Source organism: Miniopterus natalensis, chromosome 1, assembly GCF_054644295.1.
Source record: "Miniopterus natalensis isolate mMinNat1 chromosome 1, mMinNat1.hap1, whole genome shotgun sequence".
Taxonomy (NCBI): Eukaryota; Metazoa; Chordata; class Mammalia; order Chiroptera; family Miniopteridae; genus Miniopterus; species Miniopterus natalensis.
Window position 1 is genome coordinate 134,530,216 of NC_142081.1, and position 26,023 is coordinate 134,556,238.

The following is a 26,023-nucleotide window of genomic DNA, read 5'->3' on the forward strand; positions in this document are numbered from 1 at the left end:
GAGGAGAGAGAGAGAGAAAAGAGACCCCTTACAACATACATAAAATTAATACAGCAACTAAAGACTGAAATAAAAATGCTAACATCTGGAAACAAACTTGGAGAAAAATTCAGTTGATTTACTTTTCTCCTGAGAACAAGTTCTAGTTTCTTGGTTCTTTATGTGTTGGGTAATTTAAGATTGTACCCTGCTTATTATAAAAATTGAGCTGTGGCCGGGCTGGTGATGCTCAGCAGTTGAGTGTTGGAACCAAAAGGTCACCAGTTTGATTCCAGTCGGGGCACATGCCTGTGTTTCGGGCTCGATCCCCAGTAGGGGGCGTGCAGGAGGCAGCCGATCTATGTTTCTCTCTCATTGATGTTTCTATCTCTCTCCCTTACTTTCTCTGTAAAATCAATAAAAACATATAAAACACACACACACAAAAACAAAAATTGAGCTGTGGAGTTCAGAATTTGGTTGTTTTTCTCCATAAATTTTGCTTCCTTTATACTTCATAGGTATTTTTCTTTTTCTTTTTTTAAATATATCTTTATTGATTTCAGGGAGAGGAAAGGAGAGGGAAAGAGAGAGATAGGAACATCAGTGATGAGAGAGTCATTGATCAGCTGCAGCCTGCATCCCGGGCATGTGCCCTGACAGGGAATGGAACCCTGATTACCTGGATCCTAGGTCGACACTTAACCACTGAGCCACACCCGGCCGGGCCATAGGTATTTTTCTTGGTTGGGCTGGAACTGCAGTCTCTTGAGTGATAGGTTCAATCCGTTCATACCTTTTGTCTTCAGCAGAGGACTAAGCCTATTCATGCATGTGTGGCTGGCGCCAACCAATCATAAGGGAAGGCAATAAAACCTTAAAATATATGCAGGAAACAAGAAACTGTGAAAAGTGATGCAGTCCATTTGAAAATGGAACATCTAGAAATAAATACAATAATCAAAATTTAAGACTAAATGGATACATTAGAAGACAAAGAGAAAATATTAACATCAGCCAAAGAAAGTGGACAGAACACCTTCAAATGACTGACAGTTACACACGGCTGGATTCTCTAACTGCAGCATTAAAGTAGAAAGTTCAATAGCATTGATCTCTTCAACTGCCAACCTATTATTCCATGTATAGAAAATCTATATTTCATGAATGAGAGTGAAATTAAAGCATTTTCACAAATAAAAATGGAAAGAATTCATCACCAACTGACTCCCACTGAAGGGAATTCTAAAGGAGACAGAACATAAGTGATTTCTGATGCAAGTTTTGAGATACAAGAAAAGAATTAATTACAAAAAGAGAAGTGAATATATAGGTAAATGTAAATGAACATTGATTGAATACAATAGTGATAGTATTCAGTGGGGTCTAAATAGGAGAGATAAATGATGGGATGTAAGTGAAGTTAAGTTAAAGTGTTCAAAGTTCCTTGTATTATCCAAGAAAAGAACAAAGATTTTATATTTTAATAATTTAACCACTGGTGTTATAATTTCTCAAGTAAAATCATTGGAATTCACAACTTCCAAACTAATAGTGGAAAAAAGTTAATAATCAGAAATTCTTAGGCAATCAAAATACTACAAAAAAAAAAAAAAAAAGAGAGGAAAACACAGAAGAGGAAGTATGACAAATAGAAATCACAAAATATAGCAGATTTAAACCTAAATATCTTAATAATTACATTAAATGTAAATGATTAAACTCTTTGGTTTAAAAGAAGACAATGATTTACTGGATTTTAAAAATTGAACTATATGTCATGAGAACACAGGGAGAATAATGACAAAAGGATAGAAAAAATATATTATTTGTATTTGCAAAAGATATTTGGTATAAATAGATCAATACCATACAAAATAGACTGTAAGGCAAAAAGCATTGTGAGAGTTAAAAAAGGATGCTTTGTGGTGATTAAAATTTCATTTCACCAAGAAGATAGGATTATCTAAATTTGTAGGTACCTCATAACACCAAAATATATAAAGCAAAAATTTGATAGAACTATGAGGAGAAATAGACAAATTCACAATTATAGAGGAAAATGCACTTTACCTCTCTCAGTTATCACATATTTTCCATTGCACACAAAGCTTTTACAAACAGTGACTTTAAGGTAAGCTAGAAAACATTTCAGAGGATTTAAACAATATTCAAATATTTTCTGGTCAGAGTGTAATTAAGGGAGAAATCAGTAATAAAAAGACCAGTAGAATATTCTCATATCTTTGGAAATTAAAAACATCATGCTAAATAAGTGATATGTTAAGTAATAAATTATAATAAAAGTTAAATTTTGGACTGAATGATAAAAATGCTACTTATTAAAACTATGAATAAAGAGAAAGAAATAATAAAAGGAAAATTTGTACCCATATATGAGAGAAGAAAGGCTGAAAATTAGTGAGTTTAATAGGCATGAAGTAAGTTTAAAAGCAAATGCAAGGTTAACTCAAACAGGAAAAATAAAGTAAAAAATAACAATAGAAGCAGAAATTAACTGAAACAAAAACAGTCATAGAAGAGGAAGAATCTGGTTAGTTAAGAGCTTGCTTGCTCTTCACTGACACTCATAAAACTGACAAAACTTCTTGTGAAATTGACCCAAAATAGAAGGTCCAAATAACCAATACTGGGGTAAAAAAGGAAATATTACAGATGCCACACACTCAGGCGTATTAGATAAAGGATATTCTTAACAACCTTATACCAATAAATTTGAAAATCTAGACGAAATGGACAAATTTGGGGGAAGTATGCCAAGAATGACTCAAGAAGAAACAGAAAACTTCAATGTTCAAAACTCTTTAAAGAATTAAATCCGTAGCATGTGTCTTTTTTTAAAGGAAAACTCCAGGCCAGCTGGCTTCACTAGGTGGTTATTCCAAACATTCAAGGAAGGAACAGGCCCATTCTTACACTCCTCCCGGCAACGGAAGAAGAAACACTTTGTTATTGACTTCATGATGCAGCAAAACTTGATTCCAAGGACAAATGGGTAAAGAATAATTTCCGAGCTAATTTCACTCATGGACATAGATGTAAATTTTTCAATAACTAGTAAAGCCCCACCACAATACACTAATGAGGTACGAGTGAAATCCATTGATTTAATTTAACCAGCTGGACCTGTGGGGATTAGGCTGGGAGAATATTGGGGGTTCAGTGTCCTGTCCTCTACTTCTCCACTTCCCAAGAAATAACTGATTACCTACAGCTACCCTAGCCCCCTCCACAACTCCTAAAGAGGTTAACAAAGTTTAATCAGCCTCTGTTTGAGAAAGAAAGGAAAAATTTCTAATCAATTACTCTCAATTTTAAGTTATTTGGATGGGAAGTTATTGATGAGTTTTACTGCAATAGTAAACCAAATTCAGCAACATGTTAAATGGATAAAACATTTTGACCAAGGCAGATTTATCCAAGGAATGCAAGGTCAGTTTAAGATTTTTTAAAAATTAGTTAATTATTTTCCACAGTAGTAGGTTAATATAGGAACAATTATATGATCATTCCAGTAGATGCAAAAATAGCATTTGATTAAATTCAATATTAGCTTAAAAACTAAATAGGGTTTTCTTAATCAGATAAAAAGAAGCTACAAAAATCTACAATAAACATGATACTTAGCAAATGTCTGAAAACTTCCCCTTTGAGATGGTGAACAAGAAAAGGACATTTCCTATCACCACTGTCACCGCAGACAGCAGTTCCTGGTTCTCACAGTAACACAAGAAAAAAATCAAGACTATTAACTTTGGGAAGGAAGAAACCAAACTGTCATTGTCTCCAGATAAAATGACTGTATATGTATCAAATAAAACAGCTTACAGATAATATATTAGAATTAATAAGAACGCGTATAGGGCCCTGGCCAGCATCGCCCAGTGGTTAGAGCACCCCTGAAGGGTCGCGGGCTCGATTCCCTGTCAAGGGCACGTCCCTGAGTTGCAAGTTCATCCCCAGCCCTGGCCCTGTCAGGGCATGTTGGGGAGGCAACTGATGGATGTGTCTCTCTCAGGTCAATGTGTGTGTGTCTCTCTCTCCCCTGCTCCTCCCTTCCACTCTCTCTGAAGATCAATGGAGGATCCTTGAGTGATGATAAAAAAAAGAAAAGAAAGCTTATAGGAAAGTGACCAAAAAATAAAATCAGTATAAAAATTCAATTGTATTTCTATATAAGAGCAACAAATAGAAAATGTAACTTTTAAAATGCACAAGTAGAATAAATGTCGAAGAGTGATGTGAAAAACCTTTATAAGGAAAATTATATTTTACCGAGAGACAGTGTTGGAAACCCAAACAAGCAGAGAGGTAACCACGTTTATGTAATAAAAGATTCAAAACACAAAGAAGTCCTTTATGTCTAAAATGATTTCTGGATTCTGTTCGATCCCACTTGAAATCCCAAGAGGTGTTTTGGAGAGGGAGGTGACCTATGACAAGGTAATTAAAAATATTTTAAAAATTCCAAAGAGAAGAGCAGCCAAGGCATCGAAGGAAGAAGAAGTGAAGAGAGGAGGGGAAGGGAAGGGACAGAAAGGGAATGAGGAGCCTCAGCTGTCAAGTGTTCAGATTATGATGCTACATTAATCAATACCATGCTGTAGTGGTGCAGGAACAGACGAATAGATGAGTGGGGCAGAAGAGAGAGTCCATATGTGCACAGCTATATGAGGCATGGGGAGCAACTCAGAGCATGGGGGGGCAAAGCTGGACTTACGTTCACCAGGATACCATACATGATATGTATGTATATATATATCTGATATAGATCACATGACATATAGGTCTCATGTATTGTATCTGACCTATATCAGACACATTAATGTTGTATTTCCCCATAATTACCCAAATCTGGAAACAACCCAAGTGCCCATCAACAACGGAATGGTAGAATGGATCGAGAAACTCTGATATACTCATTCAAAAAATATTTACTTAAAAAAAAAGTAGGCTACATAAAACAAAATGGACAAGTCTATAAACCTACAGTTGAATGACTGAAAAACAAAACATAAAAATTATGGTTACAGTATAATGCTATTTATATAAAGTTCAAAAGGAAGCAAAATTAAACTGCATTTTACAGGGCTGCCTGCAAGGGTGGTTAAGAAAAGCAAGGGTGTAATTACCATACAGACAGGAGGATGGTGGGAAGGAGGGCGCTGGAGTCAGGAAGGGCCTTCTGGGATGTAATAGTGCTCAAGTCCTGGACTCGGGCGAGAGGTACTTGGCTCTCTAACCATTTGTTAAATGTTACCTGCAACATTCGTGAACATTTCTTTATAGTTTGCAATACAGATCTTTAAAAATTAGTATAATTAGACTTCCCATGAAAATCAGTTTTCCCACATGGTTGAGAATTAGTTAGCTTTCTACTTATTGGTTAAATGCTCAAACATTTATGCATGTTAATGTATTTGTTACCTTTCATCTTTCACAATAAAAATATATAATTGTATAATTAGACTTGTAATGGAAAGTGGCAGTCACCATCCCATCTTACTCCCTGGAGGCACAGTCAGATTTTCTGATGGTTTTGGGGTTTTTGTGTGTGTGTGTGTTTACCTTAATATTTCTAAATAATAAGGTTAAAGTGCTGTGTCTTTATTTTTTACTTTTGTGTACTCTTTACGGACTGTCTACATCCACACACTGAGGACAGGCTTCCTTAGCTACCTCTTTTCCTTTAGGCTCACACAAACTCTTTTCCTATTCTCTTCCTCTCCAACTATATTGTTTTTTGTTTATGTCAATTCGATACATTATTTGGTATTTACATTATTATGACTATGTAAATATTATTCATAACCATAATAATCCAACCCTAAACTCCTATCAACGTGTTCGATTAGATATTCTTTTTTTCCTTGGAGATGTCCCTCCAGAATCCTTCATTCTTTCCCCTCAGCTTGGATCAGAATTTACATTATTATGTTTATAAAATATTTTTCATAGGCTTCTATCAGCCATGACTCAGTAAGTGATACCAGACTTGCTGTCCACTGGAAACAGCTACAAGATTGGACGGTGTAGGATACAACTCTTTTCAGGCATTGAAAAGTGAGCATCACAGGAGAGGATCTCCTGAGGCGAGCCCAGCGTTGCCTGCGATTGTCCTGGCTTTCAGCCTGGAGGTGGTCTTTCTGCTCTGAGTTCAGACTTTTGAAGTGGTTGGAATTTGTTTGTCAGGGTATCTGAGAAGGGGGGTTGCCCAGACAGGAGCACCGAGAGGCCTGCTTTTGAATCATTGTGGGTCTTTGGCTTAAGGCCAGGCTGCACAAGCAAAGGGTGAAACTCTGTAACTAAACAGAGATCACCTGCTGTAGTCTGAGAGCCCAATGGTGACACCAGAAGGCGTGCGGTGCTGGGTGACATAGCAGCACTGGCCTAGGCAGTGGAGAGTTGTCACTGAAAATTCTGGAACGGAGTGGAGATTCTAGAAAGGCCAAACCTTACTCTACAGTAAGGGACATGTCCTAGAAATGAGATCTAAGTAAAAATAGACCCACTCCAACAAAGAATAAAACCAAGGCTGAGAAGACCAAGAGTGAGTGCCAATAGTTTCAGTGTCCGAACAGGCTGAACACCTATGTGTGAGGAAGATGTGATTTTCTCTCTCTAGTGCATACTATACAAAATGTTCAGCATGTAATAAAAAACCACTAGGTATGAAAAGAAACGGGAAAACGTGAGCCATAGTCAAGAGAAAAATGCAGTTTTTGAAAACTAGTTCCTAGTTACCTAGATGTTGGAATTAACAAGCAATAACTCTCAAGCAACTACTACAATTATACATTTATAAATGAACAAATAGGAATCTCAACAGAAAAATGTAATTTAAAAAATGGAAATCAGAAAACTGAAAAAACCCAATATATAAAATGAAAAATTAATTGTATGAGCTTAACCATGGATTGGAGATGTTAGAAGGAACGGTCAATGAGCCATTCAATCCAAGAAATAGAAAAAATATTGAAAAAATTCAGACATAAACAGAGCTATTATTGAGTACTATCCATTTCTCATGTGTTAGAAACAGAACTAATCTCTTTCATTGCTTTTGTTTTAGTTTACTATTTTTTTGTTATTAAAAAATTTTAAAAGTTGTATATAATATGTTATAATTTTTTCTACTGCCTAGTAAACCAAGTTAAGTAAGACTAGGTTACTAGAGTGGGCCCTAATCCAGTATGACTGGCGTCCTTATACAAAGGAGAAATTTGGACAGACACAAACAGAGGGAAGGTGACATAAAGAGGCCAATGTGACAACGAAGGCAGAGATTGGAATGATGCAGAACAATCTGAGAACCACCAGGGGCTGGAAAAAGCCAGAAGGGATTCTCCCTTAGAGCAGCGATTTTTAATCTTTTTCATCTCATGGCACACGTAAACTAATCCCTAAAATTCTGCGGCTCACCCAAAAATACACTTTTTGCTGATCTGACCAAAAAAAGAAAAAAGGAATACTTTTGATTCATACACAACAGAAGGCTATTGCTGTGTTGGCTGTTGTCATTTAAAAAATTTGACAATCTAAGGGAAAAGAGGTCAGTGTCCCTGGCAATATAGTCGAGTATTGCATGTTTTAAAAAATCTTGTGGCACACCGGTTGGCAATCGCTGCCTTAGTGCACCAGAGGCAGCGTGGCCCTGCTAACACCTTGATTTCAGACTTTCCAGCCTCCACTGTGAAATTATGTTTCTCTTGTTTCAAGACACCATCTTGTGCCACTTTGTTACAGCAGCCTTCGGAATCTAATACAGAATCTAATTTCTGCTGTAACACTTCAAAATAGCATACTTCTTTCCTAGTTTAAAAAATGTTACCTGGGTTATTGTATCTTAAAAATCCTTCGTTTGGAGCTCTGTCTGCCTGCGTTGTGTCTTGTCCTTCCAGTCTCCTTTTCTGTTTTAATACTGCTCTTTTTTCTTGAAACATTAAGTGGTCTATGTGTTCATCTTCCTCCCTTCTGTGCTGCATCTCCCATCTCTGTTTTACCCTTCTTTCCATGATTATCTTTTCTCTTTCCAGGTCTTTTCATCTGTCTTTCTTGTGCTTCAGAATATCTTCCTTTGGTTTTGTGGAAGACCACTGGTCAGACGGATAAGGCAGCAGTGCCTCTGCCCGCAGGGAGCGCAGGAGGTTCCCGTGAACGCGGTTTCCCCGAGTTAGAAATGTTGGTTAGAAAACAACCCAAAACTCGAAGATTTAGTGGATTCTCTCAGTTACCTTCATCATCCTTTACCTTTCTCAGAAACACATTGCCCATGTGGCACTTATTCCACCCCGCCTTGTTCCACTGGGTTTGCACACACACCCATCCTTGCCTTCCCGAGGCCTGGGACCCCTGGGAGTTTGTGACGCCCCCGGTGAGTCCGCCCCCCTGGGAAAAGGTGCCCCCAGGGGCCGAAGCGCCGGGGCCGGCGGGTGAGACCGCCTCTGCCGTACCGCCCCCAGTTAGTGTGGCATTAGGGATGCTGCATAAAAACATTTGGCCTTGCACTTTGTGAACTGTATGCGTGGTCATGTTTTCTCCCATCTCAGATCAGATTCTCAAGAGGGCTCAGGCCTTGATTTTGGAGTTGAGTAAAAGGCCAAGAGACGAGGCTTTCCTTACATGTCCAGAAAGGGCATGAATTGGGGGTTCTGAGGTGTGTGTACCGGTTTGTCTCTAAGCCAGGGGCAGGGCAGGGAACTAGAAGGAACTTGAGCCAGACAAATCTCTCAGAAATCTGCTTACGAGTGTGACACCCAGGGTCATGCTCCCCTCTTCCTGGTGTCTTCCCAGGCGGTCGCCGGAGGCCCAACAAGCAAGGAAACGCCAGCCGCAGGGAACCCAGAAAGGGAAAGTCAGGGAAGTCAGGTGTACAGCTGGCCAATGAGAGACCCACCTTTTGCTCTTGGGAGGTGGAGGCAACATGAGGTATACAGATGGGCAAGGAGCCTTTTGGACAGTATGGGACACCTTGTCAGTGTACTGTTCATAAGGTGTGTTAAAAGCAAATGCCAGACTAACGGGACCTGTAGGTCAGGCTTCACCTACTTCTGCCTACATGTGTTCCTCTTATTTGGGCTACATGCCTACAGGGCCGTAAGCTCCTAGAGGTTACAAGCAATGTCGTATATGGAAGCCGCATGCTGTTTTGCACAAATGCTTTGTAAAAACTACATGAATGACTGGGAAACATTAAAATTCTTCATGAGCCCATGCAAAGCAAATAAAGTAATTTAAAAAAAGAAATTCTCACCTGAGGACATGCTTACTGATTTTAGAGAGAGGGGAAGGCAGAGAGAGAGAGAGAAACATTGATGTGAAAGAGAAACATCAGTTAGTTGCCTTCCTGTCTGGGGATCAAACCCAAAACCTAGGTATGTGCCCCGACTGGGAATCAAACCCACAACCTTTCGATATATGGGACAGTGCTCCAACCAACTGAGCCATACCGACTAGGGCGCAAGTAAAGTAATTTTGAACAATTCTTTGGCTTATTAAAAAATAGTGCCCAGCCGGGGGTGGCTCAGCAGTTGAGCATCGACCTAGGATCCAGGAGATCTAGGCTCGCTTACGGTCAGGGCACATGCCCGGGTTGTGGGCTCCATCCCCAGTGGGGGCGCGCAGGAAGCAGCCGATCAATGACTCTCTCTCATCATTGATGTTTCTCTCTCTCCCCCCCTTTCCCTTCCTCCCTCTCTGAAATCAATAAAGATATATTTTTTAAAAATTAATAAATAAAATAAAAATAGAAAACAATAACAGTAATGTACAAATAAACACAAAACAATCGCCCAAGTCCATCCCTCCCCCTCCCAGACTTAGCAGGTTCCTGACTTTCTGTGATCTGCCCACCCAAACCAGCCTCATGATGGCTTCATGGTGGATGTGACCAGCTATGGCCAAGTGAGCGGGGCCCAAGTTTTTGCCCCACTGACAAGCAGAGCCCGCCTGGAGTCCTTTACAGGCTGGTGCTCATTCCTTAGCTGCTGTGTTGGTACTAATGGATTACAGTGGCCCACTTTCCTGACGGGCTGGGCTGATGGTGGCCCCCCCATCGCAGGTCAACACTGAGTGACCCAGTGGTACAACGGCCGGCCGTCTGGGGTGGCCCATCAATCTATGGATTGTGGTCTGCCTCTTCCCTTCTCCCCTGATGTGTTCAGTCCCTACAGGTTCTTTTTGATAAGAGCATGGCCTCAGTACAGTGTGTGCCCTGACCCTCACCTTGGGCACCCACCTTACATCTCCTCAGCCCATTTGCAGGACAGTGATCGTGGCAGGAAGCTGAGGCACCAGAACTGACTAAGGTAAGACTTCCACCGTCACCAGGCTTCGGATGTCCCTGAATGCCCATCCTCTCCTGCTCCCGCCCAGTCCCGTTCTCAAAGCATTAAGTTTGTCTCCTGATTCTGGGAGGGTGACGGCCAGGCAGCCGGGGCCCTGGAGTCCCGGGTCTCTGAGACCAGTGTACTGTCAGCTGTAGACAGTGCAAACTTCATGACCTTTATTTTTATTTACTTTCATTGGGTGTGTATGGCTAGTACAGACAGACTGGAAAACACTGCTTTTAATTATCTTCACAATAATGAGATTCTGCATTTCACACAATTAAATTTTTTAGACTCCACTTACGAGCATGATGGTGGAGTTTTACTTGCAAGCAGAAGCCATTTAGGAATGCACTAGACTCCGTGTGTGTGTGTGTGTGTGTGTGTGTGTGTGTGTGTGTCTTCCCCCCTATTTTGAAGAGATGAAGCTAGCTTAAAATTTTTCTCTTATGATTCTGTTCCACTTTGTGGATTTTTGATGGTGAAATTTTAGTCATCAACTCCTTTCTCTTCTGCTTTTAAAGCTTATACACTCAGTGGACTCTTGTATCTTAAAATACTTTGTAAAATCTTGAAGGAAAAAAAAGCCTATGTGTCACTTATCTCAGCCATTTAATTGATATGAGTTCTGGGAATGACAACTAATTTTAACATTAGCTTAATTAAGCCCTACATTAGTCAATCATAATTGGCAAAAGAAATATGCTGTAAAAATATGATGCAGTCTAAAACCTAACAGGATTAATTTTTGGATAATTTGTTCTCTTTATCCTAATAAGAGTTCACAAAAATGATCAGAAAGAATTACATTATTGGTAATTGCACATGGATTTATAATAACATATACAAGAAAACACTTAGGGCATTTGTCAAAGACAAATTCACACACTTGGCCAGGCCGGCGTGGCTCAGCAGTTGAGCACTGACCTATGTATGATCTAGGAGATCGAGGTTCGAGTCCTGATGAGGGCACATGCCCGGGTTGCGGCTCAGTCCCCGGCGGGAGGCCTGCAGGAGGCCTGCAGGAGGCAGCCGATCAGTGACGACTTTCTCATCACTGATGTTTCTCTCTCTCTCTCTTCCTCTCCCTTCCTCTCTCCGAAATCAATAAACACATATTAAAACAAAAACAAAAAACAAATTCACACACTTGTGTTTCCATTGAGACACCTTTGACTCACAGTTGAATTCTCAGCACTTCCAGTAGTGGTGTGGAAACTAAATTAACATGCGGTGGGGTTCGGTCCTGCTCCTCCGCTGCTGGTAGACGGGCTCTGAGTGAGGCAAACTGGTTGGATAGTTCTTTGCTTCTGGGGAAGGTTAGTAACTCAGCAGAAAGGCAGAGGCTCACATGGTCCACCGAACTTAGTCACATTCACTCGATAATGATGTAAAAAAGTTACAAAAATGTTAAAGATCTCTTGCACGCATAGAGTAGTTTCATTCCAAGGTTCAGGCTGCTTTCTAAGTCTAAGTAATTAAACCCAAACTTTCTGTGTCACATTACTCACTGTTGTCCTTTCTTTAAACACAACACCCTACCCAACCTGCATTTCTGATAATATAGGGAGACCAAAATGAAACAGCCAAAAGCATAAGTTGCCAGGCATAGTTCTATAGGGAGACTTCAGCTTAAGAAGATGGTGTCAGGTCAGTTGGCTGGAGCGTCATCCTGTACACCAAAAGGTTGCGGGTTCGATTCCCAGTCAGGGAACGTACCTAGGTTGCTGGTTCTATCTCTGGTTGGGGCACATACAGGAGGCAACCAATCAATGTTTTTCTCTCACATTGATGTTTCTCTCATCTCTCTCTCTCCCTCTTTCTCTCTCTCTCATGGATACAAGCATATCCTTGGGTTAGAATTGAAAAAAAAAAGAAGACAGTGTCATAATAGGGTTATAAGCAACGCCACCCCTCCCCCCCCGGAATTAGGATACAAGAACTTAAAGAATTCCCACTACAGTATTTACAACCAACTCTTCCTAGTGGCTTTGGAAAAGGTAAAAAATTCACAAAACTGGGATACACAGGAGAGAGTAAGCTCTACATGAATCTGAGGACAAGGGAAATAATCAGCTCTTCACAGCAGCAAGACTCAGGAAGTGAAGGTGTGCCTCGGAGATACCATCTGAGGGCGAGGGCACTCGCCTGAGGAGGGTTGAGTTTCCCTCCGCTTAGCTCCTTAATGAATCGGCCCTCCAGCTACAAGGATGCCTTCAGAGTCCACTGGTTGAGTGGGTCCCTTTAACACTCTCTTCCATCCTAACCAGGTTTCTGAAATCTAGGGCCCAGTTAATGTAAGGTTTTCACTCAGAATTGGCTTGGAATTCAGTGAAACAGAAAAAATAAAGGTGAGGTCCTGTAGGTAGGTACATAGTGGTGACAAATTACCCAGAACAGAGAGAGGTCCCCAAATCCTAGTTTGCAAGATTATTAGTTGATTAATTAGCTTTAGGTAGCTGCCCCTCTGTAGAACTCAAATCAGTTGCCTTCAGGGCTTGTCTGGGCAAAAGGATAGAGGAGCAGAGATAACTTTTAATGTCACATTTTAGCATTTCTTTGATCCACTGGCCCCTGGCTTTCCACCCCCTAGTGCGCCAGGATCCTCCTGGGGGAGCCTTTCTCTCCTGGACACCTGAATGCTTGTACTGTGTCTCAGACCCTCTGGGTTTTGTTATGCAAAGCTGGGCTTTTTCACAAATTAAACTATGCACTTGTGCCAATGCTGGACTGCACTTTGAGAAACAATACAGTGGTCCCTCGGTTTTTGAATGTCCCATTGACGACCATCTCAGTTTAAGAACGACGTAAACCCAGAAGGAAATGCTTCATTTTCCAACACGCCTCGGAAGTCGAACATGCCACTCGGCTTCTGCTGAGGGGAAGATCCTGAGACCCAACTGTTGGCTGCTGATCCCTCAGTTTTCCATCGTTTCAGAACTTGAGCAGTCTTCCGGAACAGAGTACATTGGAAAACCGAGGGACCACACTGTATGCTGTTTATAGGTCCCTCTACACGGCAGAAGAGTTATCGACAAACTAGCTTCCATAGAGATGCACAGATGATCTACTGATCCAGGTACACTGGGCAGAAAAGAGGTGCGTGATTCGAGAAGTGGGAGAGCATCTTTGCAACCAGGAAATTAGGAAGGAAGGCTTCATGGAAGAAGCAACATTTGAAACTGGGACTTGAAGGTATAAAATTTGACTTGCGGCTGTGACTTGGGCTGGGGAGTAAGGGAGACAGGATGACAAGAAGAGGGAACATGTCCGCAAAAACAGGCATAAGAAGTGGCAGACTCTCCACGGACAACTGAGAATTCTTGAGGCGAATGCAGGTGCCCGACAGGGGGCCACAGAACAGAAAGCTTTGTGTCAGGGCCTGCAAAGTCGTCAGTGTCAAAGCAAGGAGTTCCCGGGCTTGTAGGCAGAGAACCATTGTATCCTGCAGAGCCCAGTGTTCCCTACTGGAACTGGCACCTTAGAATGAGTGATCTGGCAGCCACGGTAGGAAAAATTACAAGAAAAAAACGCTTGGTGTGTGTGCTTGTGCGCTGAAGGCCTGAATCAGGCAGTGGCTGTGGGCAGAGGGGAGGAGAGGGGGCATCGGAGAAAGGCCGTAGGTAGAAGTTACTGAAGCTTCGTAACAAGTATGGCTCAAACCATGGGTAACGAGACGAGCAGAGACTGAGGATTGGTAAGTAAGAAGGTTCTAATTATGGACATAATGCGTTTTAAGGACATGGAAGGATTTCCAGATAAAGACATCTATCAGGCCATTGGAAATTGCATGAGTACACTGTCCAATCTGCACTCTGTAATTACACAAAGACCTGTTAAAATGAACCGTCCATTCATAATCTCAGCGTGCTATCGATGCGTTTAATGCAAAACAGTAGTCTTCTTTGGGACCAACTTCAGTTATAGCATCTTTCATAACGACCAAGGCCCATCTTTGCATTGAAAAGGGCATTATATATTTTTATTTTGGCATCATCCTACCGTAGAGCGACTTGGCACTGCTTGCTGAGTGGAGCGCGCAGCCCCACTTTGCCGTAATGAACCCAACGCTTTGCTCTGCAGACGGGGGTTTGGATCCTGGTTCTGCTGCATTCTGTTTCTCTCAGGCCTTTCATCTGTTGCGTGAAGGGCCGGACTGGAGCCCCTCTAAGGTTCTCTCTACCAGTGGTCCGTTTATCATGAAAAGGAGGGGCCCATAGTGTCCATTGACTCTGTGTCCACAGAACACAAAGCATAGGTGTTTGGGGGTTCGCCTTTTTCAAGCTTGTCACTGTCGGTTGCCTACTTCTCTCACATGTCCCCACCAAAAAAGTCAGATCTGTATGAGAAACGCCCACAACTCAGTTGCCACTCTGGTCAAGTCGCCCGGAAGTACGGAGCTGAAGAAGGCCTGGTCTTTGTCTTTGCGGAGCTTACCCTCAGAATGATGAGGATGGTAACAGGGTCGGACAGGACAAGGGCAGCAAGCAGGGGGAGCACAGCAGGGAGGAGGGGAGGCTTTTCTCAAGTTGACATTAGGGGTGGATGTGGGGGGGGTGTGGACAGAGAGGCCTGCGGGCACCCTGCATGAAGGCACACCCTGAAAGAAGGTGCGAAAGGCCTGCAGGAGGCCTTTTGGGAGCTCACAGGAGATGTGGCGAGACTGCAGGCCCATGTCAGAGAGAAACGTCTGTGGGTCGCCTCCGGTACGCACCCCTGGGGATTGAACCCGCAGCCTTTTTGTGTACAGGAGGACACTCCCTCCAACCAGCTGGGCCACCTGGCCTGGGAACCGCGGCCCGGCCTACGTTTGAAAGGGGAAAGGCTGCCACAGAGCTGCTGGGCGCTGACTCCGCTGCAGGGTGGAGCAGCCCATGGTGGGGAACCGGCCAGGGGGTTGTGGGGATGCGCCAGGAGCGCGGAACTGGAAGGTGGTTATGAGAATGAAAATGAGGTCAGATGACCCAGACTTTGTGTGACAACCCAAAGAGGATTGGGAAAGCTGAGAAAGACCAAAGTCCCTGAGGACTCTCTCTGGCCTGGAGAATTAGGAAACTGGTGCAAATAGAAGTCAGGAGAAGGCGCTGGCTGAGTCTTGGGCATGGGAGTCCGGGGTATCGGGGCATCTCAGCGAGATGATTCAGTTGGACAGTTGGAGGCATGAGATAGCCTCCCCGAAACCGATCAGGCCCAGAGGCACAGATCTGGCAAATCGCCTCCGAGGTGACGCTGATAACGCGGCCGCGGGGAAGGACACGCGGGCCTGCAGGGGAAGACGGACAGAGTCCTGGGCGGTCGTGCCAGGGCGCGGGGAAGAGGGCCTGCTGGGGACCACCGGAGCCCCGGCCTGTGAAAGCTGGGTGCTGGGGACCGTGCCATCGGGCAAAGGCCTTCAGGCTGACTTGAGGTGTGCAGGAGGCAACCCCACCTCTTCTCCAGCTTCCATTTCTCAGGTGGGGAGCGGGGCGGGGCAGACGCACGGATTAGCCAAGAGCACAGGCTGGTTGGCTCTAGATCCAGTGTGAGGAACTTTCAGCGGGTACTCGCTCCACGGCCCACGCTGTCCCTGCCACCCACCCCCAAAGAAACTGTCCATTTAAAAAAAATCAGCTCTGGAAGGCTCAGAATACTTGAAGTTTCAACGTGCGCTTTAAGCCGGGGCCCCAGCAGGTATTTTTTGCCGTAGGCCAGAGGGAAGCGAGGGCTGGGCGGGGCGCGGAGGGACCGCGGGGCCCGAGGGGGCGCCCGGGACGCGCGCCGCGCTGGCCTGCGGGTCCCCGCCCTGGTGCGCGGCCCCATCCCGGTGCGTGTCCCTGCCCTGGCGCGCGCCCCCGCTCCACGCAGCATCCGCACGCCCCCACCCCCACACCGCCCAGCACACCCCGCAAGCCCCCGCCCGCAGCCTCCGTCCTGGTGCGCGCCCCCGTCACTGCGCTCCCGCCCTCCCAATACCCCGCCCCCGGTGCGCGCCCCCGCCCGCAGCCCCCGCCCTGTTTGCGCCCTGGCCGCCACGCGCACCCGGGAGCACCAAGCGGAGCCCCGGAGCCGCGGCGGGACCGCGCCGGCCGGGGGCGCGCGGGGACGCGGGGGCGCGGGCGCGAGGCCGCCCTGCGGGGCCGCGCGGAGGAGGTGCCGGAGGAGGAGCGCTGCCCGCCGGTGCCGCCGCGCTGTGCGGGTCCGGGATCGCAGGAGCGGCCGAGCCGCGGCCTGGAACAAAGAGGCGGGCGCGGCGCGATGGCGGACCGCAGCCTGGAGGGCATGGCGCTGCCGCTGGAGGTGCGGGCGCGGCTGGCGGAGCTGGAGCTGGAGCTGTCGGAAGGTAACAGGCCCGGCCGGGCCGCGCCGCGCTGTCGCCGGGAGGCCGCTGCTGGGCGGCGGGCGGGCGCGTGGTCCCAGGGGCGCTGGGTCTCTGCGGTGCGCGTCGCGGCCCCCGCCTGGGCCACTGCGTGTCGCCGCCGGGCTGCGCTGCGGCGGGGCCTGGGGCGCGGGATGGAGGGGCCGGCCTGGCGGGCCCGTGTCCTTGTGCGCGTCCGCGCGCTGCCCCCGCGGCCCAGGCTGGGGACGGCTCGCGCCGCTCGGCCTGCGGTGCCCGGCCTTGTTCTAATGAGAAACTTGTCGTTGGACTTGAGCATTTGACCCCCGATGTGCCAGACATCCTGGTTTTCCAACGGCGTGTCCAGCTCGGGGACGGTTGGGCTACTATTGTTCGTCGGTGTTGTGATGCGCAGGGTGGGAGACTCGCAGACCTCCTCCCTCAGGCCAGGTTCCCTGCCTCGCGCCCATCCCTCGGGTCTGGAATTGGTGACAGATTTGCAGCCGTGATTTCTTGGAGTGTTATGTACGGTTTCTTATTTGCTCTTAAGGGTGGGATCATGTGCTCAACTGTCATAAGTTTAGATCAGGTTTGGCTGTGTCTTAAAAAAAAAAAGCCACTAAAGTTCCAAAATGTTAATGTTTAATATATATTTAGTATTCACCCGGCTCACCCTGGACAGGCCACTAACACGCTGTGGTGGGGTTGGGAGGGGCCGGCTGGTCTCGGATTTATATTTGGAGCAGTGCAGCGTGGTGAACTTTGTGTGTGTGTGTGTGTGTGTGTGTGTAACGGTTTTGTGAGGGCCGGCAGCCAGAAAGTAAATTCATTCGTGCCAATTTCATCAGCAGGGAGGAGCCGATGTTGACTTTATGGTTTCCTTTTTTAACACTTGCAGGGCACAGAAGGGAATAAAGGAGGGGGCTGTCGTGTGGTGTTAGCTGCCTTTTCGGATGTCCGTGGACTATTTCTCTATATCAAATCTGGGGTTCTGCAGGGTATCCCAATGATCTGTAATGCTCACCAGCCCCGTAGCAAGAGAAGGAGGCTGCTTCCTGGACTGTTCCACCTGGTTGAAGAAGTGAGGGCGTTGCTAGTACCCCAGAGGGGCCCGAGGCAGGCCGTACAGGGCGGGTCCACCGGGAACACTGCTGAGATTTACACTGGCAGATAAACTGTGTGCTGTGGACAGTGCTTGAAGGGATGAAGTCGGTATTAGCAAATGTTTGCCAGAGTTCTTTGATTGTGTCAAGGCTCAGACGGGTTTTCTCCCTCACTCATCAGCTCCTCCGAGCTCTAGCTTCTCATCAGCACCCCTGTTGTATGATTCACAGCACCCGTCACTCATGCGTTATCTCCAGACAAGCACTTCTGCTGTGTCTGCATCATACAAAGGTCAAGTGTCAACACCCCACCTGTGTTAGCAAAGCGGGAGCCACCTGAACTCCACAGCACTGCTCACCCCCCCCCCCCCCCCCCCCCCCCCCCCCCGTCAGCCTGGAAATCAGCTCGCATTTGCTTCTCGGTGTCTGGGACATGCTCGGAACGTGTGTTCTGGCCCCCTTCTGTGCTGGGAGTGGTCACTTATGGCCATTTGTGGACGTGCACGTGGGGCGCACTCACCTGTTAGATGATACTCACCTGTCACCAGCTCTCGCTCTCAGAGGGTGAGTAATATGTTCCTGCTGCCCAGAGGATGGCAAAACCACTTTAGACCAACGTGCTCTCAACCTCATTGTCTGTACAGATTTTTAAAAAGGGCTTAATGAATTTCTCACTGAGTGAGTGGGCAGAGACAGGGATGTGTGTGTTTGCATGCAGGAAGAACATTATTGTTTTTCTTTCTATGCAGACCTGGCTAGACCTGGCCTGGACACGGAAAGGTAAAGGATTCAGAGGATTGTGGCTTCTGCTGGTGGAGACGTAGCCCCCTCCATGCTGCTCCCCCCCTTGACTTGCTTTGTCCCTGCTGAGTTGATAGAATTGCTCTTTAAGGTCATTTGGAATTTCAGGTCTTATAACCACATAGAGTAGTTTTACTGGCTTAAATTAGATGAACCAACTTGCTTCCCAGTATTGCTTAAGAGAAACCAGTGAATGGAAGGGTCAGACATGTCTGTGTCTCTATACATTTTGGAACTTAAAAAATGCCCCAGCATACCCACTCTCAAAGTGAGAAGTGAAAACAAGTTTTAATGCTGAATTACTTAAGTATATGGCTTTTACATTTTCTCTTCAATCAGGATTCACGGGGAGAGGACTCTTTAAATTAGTTTCGTCATTTCATGGAAATACCAGAAAATATTGTGGAAGCATATGTGGAATTTTCAGTGCTCAGTTTCTACAGGGGAGAATGGAAAAAACAATTCCATTTTAAGCACATAATATAGGTTGAAAAAACAGAGTGGGCTGTCCTCGCAAAGTTCCTGTGTGGCCTGCTGCTGTCAGCAGTAACCTATTAATTGGGATTTGTAGACAGGGGTCCCGTTTTGGTTTGCACTGTCTGCTGGGTATTGTTACAGGTGCTAATACTATTTTATTTTATTGGGCCATTGTCTGCAGAACTCAGGTTTTTACTTTCCTGCTCTGCTGGTTGCCTCTTGTTTCTTTCTGCTGCCTGTTACCACCCAGTGCTCCCCTCACTGGGGAAATCTAGCTCCTCTCCCATAGAACAGCCATGTCAGCAAAGAACAGGGGCTTTCTGGGGAAATGTAGCAGGCAGCCCCTCCTGTGGGCACTAGCAGCTACAGTCGTTGTGGGGCCAGGGATTGTCGGTCTGCTCAAATACTTGGGACAGAATGTGAGACGGGGAGGAAGCCAGCCAGTGAGCTGGCGGCTGCAGGATGCCAGGTGGAGTGGCCGGCACTCCTTTTCCAGGATCATTTTTTCTTCCCTTCTCTTGCCTTTTGGGGTCTTGCATTTTTCCTCTTGGCTTTAAGAGGGCGCCCACATAATTTCATGAATAAGTGAATAAACATTTGGCTTAAGGAAAAACTTTAAATGGAAATACCAATCATAGTAGAGAGGAAACAGAACCCTTCTCAATAAAGACAGACTCACATCTTGTTTCTGCGGCTGTGCATGCACTGGACTTGCAACTACAGAAGGCACTCTCCCCACCCCTTCAGGAGTGGCTGGATTCTCATTTTGGCAGAACCAGGGGAACTGCCTTCTAATATAGCCTGCAAAAATTGTTTGGTGCTTGTAGAAGAGATGTCTTTAAAAAATACATGCCATGTCAAACCCTTGTGGCTTTTTAGTTGTTGGTATGCCTACTTCCTTCCTACCTTCTGCTGATGGGGGTTGCTCAGTTCATGCTATGCTTTGCTGATTAATATACCAAATTACTTTAACTGTTCATTTTATTCCATCACTGAGTCCAACTTAACATTTTCTTAGTAAGTCTGAAACTGCTTGAGGAAGGAGGTGAATACTAACTTAAATGTCAACTTTTTGTGTTGGTCAAGGAACCAGTAATTTTTAAAAAGAATTGCAGATGAGCCACACACCAGCAGCTTGCACATTCCTGTCACCGAGGAGTAAAATCTGAATGGGATGGCGTTTGGAAGGTTTGTGGATGTAGGGGGTGGTGTTTTCAGGGCTATTGGGTCAAAGATAATAGATACACTTTGCTCTAAACTCGAACTCTGTCCCCGCACCCTCTTTCCAGCCCCCATACTTTTCTTGGAGGTCCCTGTTGCTACAGAGCTAACAGGCCTGCCGAAGCTCAAAGCTTAGGACCACCTTCCAAAGTCGGCAAACACCCAGCTGTCTCTAATGCCACCCAAACTGTGTACATTCTCCTCATTGAAAGGAAACGGTTGACTCTGGAAAACAAATGTGTAAAAAAAGTGTTTGTGGTTTTCTGTTTTTTTTCCAGAGTCTCATTGATAATTTGTCCTAAGTGGGCCGGGAGGAAGGGAAGGGGTCAGCAGAGCGAGGGAAATAGAAGCTGTGGTGCTGCACTGAGCCCCGCCAGCGGGAATAAGATATCATGATGGTTACAAAGTTTGTTTATTTTGTTACATCCACCTCAAAGTTGTCACACATAGCCATAAGTATCACAGTGAATGAAATGGAATACTAGGCAGGATAAATGTAAAATACTGTTACCTGCATTTAAAAACATTTTTTTAAATGGCAGCATTGATATGTGTGGGATTTGAAGTGGGTGGACTTGAATTCTAAGAGTTTTTCAGAGTTGTGAAAATTGTTCCATTTGAATGTTCTTTTCTCCATTAATTAATATAGATGCCAAATTTAGCCAGGAAGCTAGGAAAGTAAACATATACACACACATTAAAGACGTAGATCTGTAACATTGTTCCAAATGCTTATAAGATATTTGCGAGGCTATACTCATGCTTAGATCTGAACTTTATGAGGTTAAAGCCGAAACAACAACTCTATTTTGTTTTAGACTGGGCCCACGGGTTTTATATTCTTGTTATGGTTTGAGGCTACAAGCTGTTGGATGCTATGAGTCACTTCTTGTCTTCCTCCTCCCAGGCTTCTTCAAATGGTTGTCTCTTTTTTTAGAGCTGATTTTTTAAAAAGCAGTGATTTAGGGGATGAGTTGTAGCATTCTTCTGAATTGCAAAGAGAATGGATTGGATCGTCCTAGTTTTGATGTCATGTATATGAACTGACTCATCTGTCCAAATCCTAGTCATATTATTAAGATCGTTTCTAGTTCCCATAATTACTCAGGCACCTTAAAAAAAAAAGAAAAAAAAGAAGCAAATTCTTGATTCAGTGATTTGATTTAGTTTTGCACATCAGTATTTATCCTGGGAATCAGGGACAGGGCATCGGCTATAATGTGGACGGCGTCTCGGGTGATGTGATTGGTCTCTTGCCACTTTTCATTGGGGTTGGTGCTCTTCTCTCCCTCCACTTCCTCTGTCTGTGTACCTCTACGTTCAAGGTTGCTGATTTTAATCTTTCTTTTGTGATTTCTTGGTGTCCCATACAAAGGTTACCCACTATTGTTGCCAGTGCTCTTTTCTTTCTGCTAAAAGGGTCAAAAACTTGTCACATCTCCAAAGAAATGATTGCATCAATTTGTTCCTGATGATAATAAAATAGGGCTGTCAGAGAGGAGAGGCGAACTGAGGGTCCCAGCTGGGGGTTAGGGTGCAGGAGCCAGTGTGATAAGGAATGGGGTTCCTCACTTCTGAGCAAATGGATACTGCCCTTCTCTCTTCAGGCCCCAGTTGGGGTATTAATTTTAATAAGCCTTTGAGACAAATGGAGTGGGAGCATTCTGAGATGTTGAGCTGTAAAAGTCAAAATTACAGCAAGCAGTCTTTTTCGGGGGGGGCGGGGTTGCTATTTAGTTTTTTGGAATTCTGTTGGACTCTTTTTTAAAAATTTTCTCTTGGTATCTTGCCTAGTAACATGGACTCTCTGTGCTGTGTGAATTACAAATTGAGAGAGTTCTTTACCAACTTGCTTTGCGTAGTAGGTATGAAAAAACGGGAAAAACTGTCCAAGCTAGTGAGGAATGGAGGGCCTCTGATTGATAGTAGGTAAAACAGATCTTTTTCTTCTGGGCTGCTGGTTTAAATCTTTTTTTTTTCCATCTTAAGTTGGAATTGTTTCTGTGTCCTAATGAAAAGATTGAAGACCATGGCAGATCCAGCTAGTTCTGTCTGCACCAGAGCCAGGGATTACTTGCATACCTGTCCACAATCACGCACAATCATTATTTCTTTTTATTGAGTTATTTGGTTAATCAAGTCACATATTTTTCTGTTTATTAGAGAAATTTTATAACATTTAAAAATTATAAAATGAAAAATTACATATGAATGTCTCACCTCTTCCATATAGGCGACTGCAGATGCCCAGTCTCAGGCCTCTGCCCCATGAGAGGGAGGGAGGCAGGCCTCCGCAGCCTGACTTCACTTCTGGACACAGTCCTGCTCTGAGAGATCTTCATTCTAAAGTCACAGGAGTGATTCTACTTGCGTTCTGACCAAACGTCCTATAAATGTAGCTTGTCATATTTCAAGAGCTCATACAACAAATAAAGCTTTAGGGAGGCAAGAGGCCCTTAATGGACTATCTTAGTATCCCAGCTGCATTTGTGGATTTGCTCCAGTCGCTCCCTTGTGTGGACAAGGAGCCTTGTTTCTTGGCTTTATTGCTCTCAGGAAAACATGAGCATCTGCTTTCAATCCTTGTTTCATTCCCCATTCTCCTTTCTCAGCGAGCTGAGATTCACTTCCCCATAAAGATGAAGGTGGCTTGGATCTACCCTGACTATCTTCTAAGGAAGTATCCAGAGATGCTTCCTGGGCAATAGATTTTGTAGGCCAGTTTCCTGAAATGAAAGTGGAAACAGTTATTAATTAACCTTACTGGAAGTCTCTGGGTCTTCATGAGTACACGAATATGAATAGAGCATGGCCGGTTCTGGCGGTGTTACAGTTACCCATATGCTGACAAAATGTGGCTTACAAGTCATCGTATAAGGATGTCAAGTGTAGCTCAGAGCAGTTGCAAAGCCTGATACTGTCAGAGGAAGGAACAGGTGAAATCTTAGCCGAATGCTTTAGGAAGGAGAGGTTCACTCAGGAGCCATCAGTTTGAGGGGCCAGATTATATTACACTGGGAATTTAAGCACAGAAATACTTTTTTTAACTAGTGGGCGACCTTCTTCTGTGCTTCTTGAATCTCTGAGTCTTTCTAATTCCTATTTGTGGGGTTTGTGGGAGGATCTTGAGATTTCTCTGGGCTGAAGGTCTGATCCATTGAGAAGTCTTCCTGCTTTTCATACATCAGAGGAGCATGTCCAGGGCTCTGTTGATCCCACCACTCACAGCACTGTCTTGGTAAGGTAGCTTGTCCCTCCCTGCCTCAGTTTCCTCAGCTGTCAAACCTCAGCTTTCCCTGAGAGGTTGTCATGAGGCCCAGAGAGGCAGTGAGTGTCACAGTCTGCCTGGTAAATACCCACTTCTGCTCTTTTCCTCCCAGGTACTGGGATGAGCTCCTGTACTTCCTACTCCTGGTGCTCCCCTTGCCCAGTTTATTCACGTGACTTGGGGTTACAGTAACTGTAAGAGTGGCCTTAGGAGAAAGGAAGTGGGAGGAGGAGTCCTCCCAAGGTACAGACAGGGTGTGGGAAGCACTTTTACTTCTGCTGAGAGGGTGCACTGCACTTCTTAGCAATTGTCTGGCCACTTACCCTGTACTGGATAATGTCAGAGCTGAGATGCCTTTTTTTTTTTTTTTTTTTTTTTTAAGACAAAACTTATTTCTTCCTGGTGGCCTCTTTGAGTCAATACTCCTATAAGCTCCCCCCCCCCCCTTTTTAGTTCCTTTACTTTTCAAGAGAAAAGTAGGGGAAGGACGTCCTATTAGGTTCTGCTGTATCTGGGAAGGATGTCCTACTGGGTTCTGCTCCAGGTGTATCTGGGAAGGATATCTTATTAGGTTCTGCTCCAGCTGTATCTAGGAAGGATGTCTATTGGGCTCTGCTCCAGGTGTATCTGGAAGGATGTCCTATTGGGTTCTGCTCCAGGTGCGTCTGGGAAGGACGTCCTGTTAAGTTCTGCTCCAGACCACTTTTGGACCTCCACTGAGAGTGGTTCACAAAGCTTGCTGGAGGAGCTGCCTGGAAATCCTCAGCTGCAGTCCCCCTCATCTCTCTGCTAAGTGACGATAAAGCACAGAAATCTACCAGCCGTGACTCTGAGACATCTTCTTCCTAGACGCGTGTGGCGCTCAGCATCAGTGTGTATGGAGAGAGGCTAAGCTGACACCCCTTCTCATCATGTCTGGTGACTGTACATAGATGTCAGCTGGTGCACCACACAGGTGGAATGACTGGAGCCTGCGCAGTTCTGCGAGGCCAGGCTGCTTCCCACCTGCAGCAGTCTGAAGGAGGGGCAGGGGCTTGCTCTGGCAGTGTGGCCTGAGGCCATGTGCCCAGCTTGCCAAACACCTGGGGTGCCCTGGGGCTTTATCCTTATGATCTTCTGGCAGTCTTCTGGCTTGGGCACCTTTGGGTTTGTGACTGTGAGTGGGATTGATTCTCATATGCTTCTTTTAAAATAAAAACCAGAGATAGAGTTTTAAGCCCTGCCCCCAGGTGAACTTAATGGTATTGCAGAAGTTATGGCTTCAATGGTGTATAATAACTGACTATTTAAGAGTGACATGAAGTAATAAGGTGGAGCTAGACTTCATGCTAGAGTCTTAAGTGAGCATTATCAGGCTCTGAAAACATCTTTTGTTCTTATTTATTTGAGCGCATGTAATGGATGCTTAAAAGCTGTTGAGATTTGGTAATATAAAGTAATCTTTAAGGTGCTACTTAAGCAAGGGTGTGATTCCATTAAACTTAAGTCATTAATATGCACTCATTTAAAGCCAAGGCAATAACTATCGATTTGCCAGGGTAGAAACTTTGTTACTAGTATTACTAATGTGCATGGTAATGGTCCCCTCTGCCCACAAGTTACTGTGGCAGTGCTGTATCAACTCTGTAAAAATAAGACTTGTGTGGTGAGTGGGTTTTATTGTTTCATTTTGCTCAGTTCCAGTTCGTATCATCTTACTGCAGTGGCTGGGCTCTCTCTACCCGCCACGACAGTGACATTGATGTTGTTGACGAGGCCAAATCAGGAATAGCCCCTGGCGTTATTTGGCTGCTGATACCAGAGTCCAGACTTTGAACATTCTTTTTCACTGAGTTACTTGTACAAAAATTAATGCTAAAAGGAAGTAGAATTCATTTTTCTTTCCCCCTCCCCCTGTGGATGGTGATGAGTTATTGTTTAGATCTCATACTAGTAAGGGATTTATAATGCCTGTTGGTATTTTAGAATTCCCTGGTATTGGGAAGTTCTGTCCCTGGACACAGGGCAGGAAGTATCCTTGATTTTTGCTTGTTTCCTTGATGACTTGTTAAGTTTACTGTTTTACACAGATAGGATTCTGGATGAAATATGCTCTTGATAGAAAGTGTGTAAGTAAAACAGGGGCTTTCCGAAAGTGCTCTGTCTCCTGTAACTATAGAAGAGCCAGGCCTTGGGGAAGGAAGGTGGGTGAGGGTGGCAGAGGTGGGAGGTGGACTTTGAGTGGCCTTCCCGTTGGGCAGGTGATGTTGGTTGCTGGTTGAGAACACTGACCAGGTATAGGAAGCTCACAGGACTGACCATATCAGTAGGACCATAGGGCAGTTTTGATAACTGTGGTTTATTGTTGAAAGATAATGTGGGATGGGAAGTGATATTCAGAACACTAGCATTCCGTGAAACCAAGATTTAAAACGATCTTACCATTGTGTGGTGCCTTGTAGCTTTCAACTGCTTTCATGCTGATCTTTTTTTTAGTTCTTTAAAAGTATTTCCCAAAGAAATGATGTTCTCT

General features: G+C 44.9%; 1 protein-coding gene across 2 annotated transcripts in view; it reads left to right on the top strand.

Moving 5' to 3' along the window:
* The first annotated feature begins 16,530 nt into the window (after positions 1 to 16,530).
* Positions 16,531 to 26,023, top strand: part of DIP2C (DIP2 acetate--CoA ligase C (putative)) — a 367,574-nt gene continuing 358,081 nt past the window's right edge. For both annotated transcript variants that reach the window (XM_087826047.1, XM_087826049.1), the window contains exon 1: positions 16,531 to 16,647. In XM_087826047.1, coding sequence (XP_087682173.1) covers positions 16,563 to 16,647 — 85 coding nt within the window. In that variant the 5' untranslated portion in view covers positions 16,531 to 16,562. The remainder of the gene's footprint in view (positions 16,648 to 26,023) is intronic.